Source organism: Solanum dulcamara, chromosome 1, assembly GCF_947179165.1.
Source record: "Solanum dulcamara chromosome 1, daSolDulc1.2, whole genome shotgun sequence".
NCBI lineage: Eukaryota > Viridiplantae > Streptophyta > Magnoliopsida > Solanales > Solanaceae > Solanum > Solanum dulcamara.
Window position 1 is genome coordinate 84,614,729 of NC_077237.1, and position 8,292 is coordinate 84,623,020.

General features: G+C 30.2%; 1 protein-coding gene across 1 annotated transcript; it reads left to right on the forward strand.

Moving 5' to 3' along the window:
- Positions 1-4,812: 4,812 nt before the first annotated feature.
- On the forward strand, positions 4,813-5,582 carry LOC129890117 (indole-3-acetic acid-induced protein ARG7-like). The gene has a single exon (XM_055965663.1). The coding sequence runs from the start codon at positions 4,979-4,981 to the stop codon at positions 5,432-5,434; it is 456 nt and encodes a 151-aa protein (XP_055821638.1). The 5' UTR covers positions 4,813-4,978; the 3' UTR covers positions 5,435-5,582.
- The last annotated feature ends 2,710 nt before the right edge of the window (positions 5,583-8,292 follow it).

An 8,292-nucleotide genomic window follows, 5' to 3' on the forward strand; every position in this document is an offset into this window, starting at 1 on the left:
ATATTTGAATAATCATAACATCACTTCATAATTAAAATTAAAAAAATCTTTTTCTAAGACAATCTATTCTTAGAAATTACGACAAATAATTTGAGACTGCAAAATTATTATTTTTGTATGGCTCATTATACTACGAATACCATATTTCCATTGTCTTGAATATTGAATTGATTAGAGGCTAAAGCTGGCTATGCTAACGTAATTAATTAGTGCTTCTTAGTTTTTATTAATTAATTAATTAACATGAAATTAAGATAATGAGACCTCTTAATTAGTACACACCAGACTGAGCTGCATGTGCATTACAAACATCATACTTTGCCTAGATTCAAAGTACTTTCTAAGTTAATCATATATACTCCCTTTTATTTAATTATACATAAGTGCCTAGTACTTAACGACAAATTAAAATGCCTTATCATTTGTTTAAAACAAAATTAATGAATTTTAAATTTGTTTAGCGTTTAATAATGAACATATAGTATATCACCTATGAAGGTTTTGGACATTAGTCCAATTTGAAAAGAACCATAAATCATTAATTAGCTAGGTGAGTTCTACAACAATTAATTAATCCACGCATGCAAGCATGATTTTCATTGTTTATATTTTTATCAGAAAATTATGCATGTTTTATCGATGACGGAGTCAGAATTTTCATTAAGAGGATTCAAAATATGAAGAAGTAAACATATGAAAAAGTTGAAGGGTTGAGCATCTAATATCAGGGGCGGAGCCAACTTGTGTCCAAGGGTTTCATCCCGAACCCACTACAGTGTAAAATTATACTATTTATATATGATTAAATTTTTTTAATGTATATATAATATATGTTGAACCCTTTCGATTAGTTCGTGTGTTAACTTCGTCGAATTTTGAAACCCCACTTGGTGAAATTCTGCCACCATCACTATTTACTATATATACATAAAAAATAATTTTAACCATATATAAATAATATAATTTTTCATCAAAAGGGATTCGGAGCGAGAACCTGCTAATTAATTGCGATTTCAAAGCAGATGGGTCGGGGTAATATATGGAGGACCCAAAGAGTAGTTTATGTTGGTCAAATTTTTTTTCTTTCAAATTTTGATATTTTCTTTGCACAAATAGCTTCAATTTTTGGAAATTAGTAAATTTGGATAATTACTGTTTCAGACAATATATTAAACTAACCAAAAATAGAGCTGATGCTAAAACCGATAATTCCGTATAGTACGTGTAAATAATTTTGTATGTAAAATAACGTCAACGTACAGAAAAAAGTTTAAATTTCTTCGATAATACTATTGAAGGGCTAATTGAAAACGTATTTAAGTTATATACATTATCAGGTCATTCAACAAGTAAGCATTCTTAAACCATGACATTAAACATGTTATCTGTTATAACATATAAAAATAATCTAAATCATAATTATTTAGGATTTGCGATTTTCTTTAAATTAATATTTACTTAATTAGGTTTTGTAGTCAAATCCATATAGAAAAAGGTTTCCTAATTCTTAACAAAATAGATTTTGCATTATATGGCACTTACTGTATGACATATATCGATATATAGTAGATGAACCTTCATCCAACACCAAACCTGAGAAGAAAAAATAAAATCTTTTGAAGAGAAAAATTATAATGTCAACCTGCAGCAAATTCTGCCAAATGCTACAACGCTGGCGGAAGAAGGCCCGTCGGCACGTCTCAATCGACGTGCCATCGGGTCACGTAACGGTCACGGTGGGCCCCACTTGTTGTCCCTATAACTTACTTGAACCATCCAATGTTCCAAGAAATTGTTGTCACAAGCAGAGGAAGAGTACGGTTTTACTAATTCTGGTCCTTTAGCTATTCCATGTGACGAGTCTTTGTTTGAAGAATTGCTTCGTTACTTGGCTCGATACGACTCCGATAACAATAATAATAATAATATCGTGAAATATTTCAAAGATTTTCAGAGGTCAATTCACATGAATGTTAAAATTAATCTTGATTTTTGGGATGATTCTAGACCCCTTTTGCATAGCGTATCGAATATGTCCATTTGGTAATTAACAGGTCAAGATTTTAAGTTAGTGAATATAAACAATTATTATAATTTGTGAGTTGGGACAATAGGTACAATAATTTAGTTGAAATAGATTTATTTTTTTTCCTCAAAATTTCTCAATTATTATTATGTTACGAAATTGCAAAGTGCACCAAAGAAACAATATCAGAGGAAAGAAACAGACAATGATCGATGTTGTACATTTTTATTTCTTTCTAAAGATCGATTATTGATGATAAATTAGTGGAAATTGCAGAGAATTAATTATTAAAATTATGTTTGTGTCATTGTGTGAACACAATTTTATTTACTTAATTAAATTATATTCAACACGCACTTTCAATTACCTACTATTTCAGTCTTATTATATAGTAATTTGATTAGCATGTTAGCTCAATAGTTTGTCCTCCTCATTAATCCTAACAGTTATGAATAAATACATCATTATGGGGTTGGAAAAAAGAGTTTTTCCACATTTGATAATGGCTAGGATTAGTGAAATCTCTGCATCTCCAAAAGGATATTTAAGTTGTGAACAACCAGGGTTCATTTGTTTTGTGATGATTCTCGACGATCAATAACAAAAATCGTGATTAGTAAAAATCTATTTCTAGTTTCGCTATGGAAGAACTCGTAAATCTCGTACTACCCTAACAAAAAAAGATCTCCCAAATCTTGAGACAAACAATAAGCTCATTTTGACCCACCGTTCTATCAAAATTAGATCCCCTAAAAGAATCTTTTTCTACAAATTAAAATAAAATGTTCACATATCCAACAATTAATGATTGAAATCAGTGATGTTCAATGAACATCTATCAAGTTTTTAGGCTAGTCCAATTAACTATAAATCATTGATTAGGTATATGATTACTAGAACAATGCATACATACTTGATTTTCATAATCAATGCAAATGTTATTAATTTGTATTTTTATCATAAAACCATGTGAGAACCTTTTTAATTAATTACGATATCAAAACAACCTAAGTGTATAATTTATAAATATAAATATATACCAAGATTTATATATGGACTTTGTTTTTTATCTTATGTCTAATCCTTGTTTTGGATCATATTAGCATGATAATTAGTTTGGAGCTTTAGACATGTGGAATTGCACCTGTAGATTTGCATTAGCCAAAATTGTATATTGTAATGGAAATTCAAAGCACATCCCAGAGGAAGAAATATGTTTTTTTTTTCTCTGAACATATTTTTGTGAAATAAAATATGAGTTTAAAATATTTGAGATTTGTAATTTCAAAATTAAGACAAGTTATCTGCGGAAACATGTGACAGCATGGTGTAAGAATTCCTCACACTAACGATATATATAACTTAAATATATTAGCTATATATATGTAATGTATGTTGGTTGGGAAAAGTGAGTTTGGAGGTTTATTTACAGAAAAAGTTAACATTGAACAATGCTGATAAAGAAATTGGTGTGCAATTAAATTTGAATTCCCTCCAAGAACTTCCATATTGAAAGGTCATACACTTTTAAGAAAGACAATTTTATATCGAAAATTCGAACTCAAACATCTAATTAAAGATGAAGGAATACGTACTATTTCACCATATCACTTTATATAAGTTCTACATATGACATTTTATTAATTCATTGGCAGCTAGCTGAGGAATGTTAAAGAAAATGAAAACAATTTAAGGCATCTTAGCACATGGGTCGTGGCCATATATGGAGGCCCCTAAAATTTTAACATTACTTAAACAAATGCGAGACATTTTTAGTTGTGTTGTTCTTACATGAAACGACTTACACTGTATAGCTTTTAGTTGGGAACAACTTATCTCAATCTTAATGTAGATAAAAATAATATAACAATCTTGAGATAATTAATTTTGAAATAAGTTATATCTCGTAATTTTATTTCAATTAAATAAATTTATTTTAAAATTAATTATTTATTATTTTTTGTACCAAATGAACCCTAATAGAAGCATTTTTGTACAAACCCAACTACCGCCGTAGAATAAAAGAACAGCTTATGTTGATCAAACTTAGTGCCTGTTTAGCTTAACTTATTTTAAGCAACTTATGAGCTGAAAACAACTTATAAGCTAAAATAAATAAGTTGAGGTAGCCCAACTTATTTTTCGGCTTATAAGTTATTTTCAGCTTATAAACTATTTTAGATAAGCTAAGTTAAACAGACCCAATTATCTTTTTGGGCTTATTTTAAGCACAAAATGACTTTAAATTGGCCAGTCAAACACTAAAAAAACCGAAAACAGTTTATAACTAACTTATAAATAAATCCAAACAGGCTCATACTTTTGCTTCTTCAATGGTATCTTTTAAGGGATAATAAAGCACATTTGATAAATTGTCAATTAATGTGAGAGTTCTATCATCTTTTTAAATTTATTTTTGACACACGAATAAAATAGGTTAATTATCTATTATAATATGAAAAAAATGACTCGATGACATAAAATATTCTTACAGTGACAATGTGTATAACTAAAACTTATTCATAAACTAGAATAAGGAAACCAATATTGTTTAAGATTTTACTATTTACAATTTTTTTTATAATTAATAACAAAATAGATTTCCTAGCCAAATCCATATCAAAATAGGTTTTGCATTTGCACTATATGGCACGTATGACATACAAGGGCAGAGCCTGATTATGAATTCGGTCGAATTCACTGACTTTGGATCAAATTGTGAGTTTGTAATCAGAAATTTATCGAATATATACAAATTATTAATTTATAACTTAGTAACTAAAAAGTACAATTTCAAACACATAAACTTCAAATTCTGACTCCAATTGTGGTCTCTGATGACATGCACTCAAACTCTATATATATCTGCCCCTTCCTACCCTTTTAAACCCTGCTTTCTCATCCAACACTTCCAAACATTACAAAAAAATAATATACACTCCCCAAAGAAAAATGTCAGCCTGCAGCAAAATCCGTCACATTGTAAAGCTCCGCCAAATGCTTCAACGCTGGAGGAAGAAGGCCTCTACAACGTCGTCCCGTCGCCGCGTCCCGACCGACGTGCCCTCGGGTCACGTAGCGATTACAGTGGGCGCCAATTGCAAGAGATTTGTTGTCCGTGCCACTTATTTAAACCATCCAATGTTCAAAAAATTGTTGTCACAAACAGAGGAAGAATATGGTTTTACTAATTCTGGCCCATTAGCCATTCCTTGTGACGAATATTTATTCGAAGAGTTACTTCGTTACTTGGCTCGATTCGACTCCGTTAACAACAATAATAATAATACGATACCGTTGGTGAAATATTTTGAAGATTTTCAAAGATATTGTCGCATTGATATTCGAAGTGATATTGATTTTTGGGGAGATTCTAGGCCACTTTTGCATAATAAGTCTGTATGGTAAATTGGTAATCCACCAGAGAAGAATCAAGATGTTAAGTCGATGAATACAGACAGCCATGAGAATGTGATTGGAGATGGCAAGAAAGTGGACGAGCTGATTAGTCCACACAGAGTCGTCCCACATTTCGAATAAGAGTGAAATTCAAGAGCGGAGAGACAAGTACTATATTGCAATGTTGCACATTTATTTTGTACTAGTATTTTTTTTCTTCTTCCTAACGATCGATTTTTGATGATATATTAATGGAAAAATTGTAATTAATTAGAAGCATGTGTAGTTCATCATCTGTTGTACATCATAACAATACATGGATTTTTGGATGAAATATGATATGATGATTTTTTTTTAATTTTATATATATTTTTGTAATTTGTATAGTGGATGAATAATTTAGCAACGTGGTCGATGTTGTGGAAGTCATAATTGGCAACAACCCACGCGCAATCTATGGGCTCTCGTATTATATGTCTTCTGTTGAGTTCTCTTTTAAGACTAGAGAGGTATCAATATTTTTGAGTTACTCTATTAATAAATATTAATTAGTGTCGATTATTATATTATATTATATTATGACAATAATAACATACTCATGGTTCCACATATACTAAAGTTTGAGAAATATAGAATGTATAGAACATTATTTCTTTGTTGGATATAAATATGTGTATGTATACCTATAATTTATAGCGAAAAAGATATCGTTTTTAGACGATAATAAAACCTTCCTCATATTTGTGGCCTTCGATTGCCTTTTCTCTTTTTGCGCATATATGCTCCTGCCCTCTCCATATAAGTATGATAATACTTGCCATCTTCAACAATAGCCCTAAGAGTGCGAAGTTTCTTTAATAAGCTTATTAGTAAATAGGCATATGTTTTGAATCAAATTTTTATTTCGATCTTATGGTATGTGTTATATAACTGAAATTATAAAAATAACACTTTGCGAGATATTATTTATAATATTAGCAAGTAATTTATACAACGACTTCATATTCGTAATATCAATTTTAACCTACGAAATAGAACTCGCATTTGAATAAAACCTCATTATATATGTGGTCAATCATACATGAAATTAATTAGAAAACTTGTTAGCTAATGGAGTTGGGTGAAGCAAAAGGAAATTAGGAACAAATAAAAATGGGGAGTTGGTGCTCATTGGAATTTAATGATGAAGTTGGCGTCAGAAAATTAAAACTCTTACAAATAATTTTGGAAAAAGGAAGAATAATGAAGCTGGCACACAGCTCACATTTTTGGAGCTTTTGACTTTAATTAAATTAATCCTTAGATTTAATAGTACTTACTGTACTAATTTAAGGATATATAATGTGATACTAGCTGGCATTACTGGTATTTTGGGTCATTGACCTCATGAAAATTCGAAGTTTCTTAGAGACTTTTTAAAAGGTTTTATTCTAGTAACAAATACTATCATGTTAATAATAACATATTCAGTGTAAATTATAAGTGGGCTCTAAAAAAAAGTGATGCGTACGTAATTTACTTTTATCTTGAAAAGATCGTAGAATTATATTAATAAGCCCTCAACTCAAATAAAACATATAAAAATAGCAAGATAAAAATTCAGTCTCGTTAATACAATTGATTGTAAGGTTTTCTTTTTTAAAAAAAATTATTTAAAGAGTACTATAAGTGATAATACTTAAAAATTTGTATGTTAAGAAAAATTGTAAGTAAAGCATCCAGGGTATGGCTAAACATATATAACCTAACAAAATGACATTTACAATATGATGAGTTGAAATTAAAAAATTGACAAAATTAAATAGATTAATTCATTTTAAACAGACTGAAAAGAAAATAGATCGTCATTTCGAGTAAATATTTTTAACTTGAATTGAGTTTAGATAAAAAATTCTTGTCATACAGATATAGAAATATTTTTGAGAAGACATTAGGACCTAATAGTCGACATAACATAATAATATTTGGTTATACACATCATTCTCCTTAAAAAGATCATAATAAATTCACAGTATCACTACCATCAACTTGAGGATGATAAATTCATAGAGTATGAATACCAAAAACTTGTTCATTTATTATCAAAAATGAAACAATAGAACTTGTTAGACTTATAAGAACAAGCAGAACGGGGATGACCCATATACTGAAAAACAATTATAACAAAGAACACAGGAATTAATAAAAAATACACTAAACAAACAAAATAATTATATGATTGACAATGAAATCAAATGGACCCTCTCCCCCTTCCCCTCCCCCTCCCCCCCTTGGCTCTTTCAAACTCAATACATATGGTGCATCCAGTATGGAGATTGGTAGTGGAGGCATAGGAGGTGTATTTAGAGATAGCAATGGAGATTGGATAAAGGGATACAATAAACATGTAGCCCTCACCTCGCCCATTCAAGCTGAACTCCTAGAAATCCTGCATGATTTGCGAATTACAAAGACTGAAAATTTCTCCCCTCTCGAAATAAATTCTGATTCATCCTAGGCCATATCGATGATCTTGAACCACCACCTGTGTTATGCTAACATAATTGATGAATGCAGGTACTTAATGAGGGAGTTGAAATAATTTACACTACGCCACGTGTATAGGGAGGAGAACAGAGTAGTTGACCTCTTGGCCAAAGAAGCAGCTACAACACCTCCCCCCCCCCCGCTAAAACATCATAATATAGGTTTCAAAAGGGATTACAAAACCCAATACTAGTACTAATAATAAATAAATAAAATAGTGTAGAATACAACACAGTGAAAACTGAAAGCAAACATTACATCAAAAAACAAAGTTCAACTTGACAAATTTACCAAAGTACCATCATATTTTTCTAGGGGGTTGGATACACAATCTCATAACA

Excerpts from the sequence above, each read along its gene's own strand:
- LOC129890117 (XM_055965663.1), top strand. The coding sequence starts at position 4,979 with ATGTCAGCCTGCAGCAAAATCCGTCACATTGTAAAGCTCCGCCAAATG.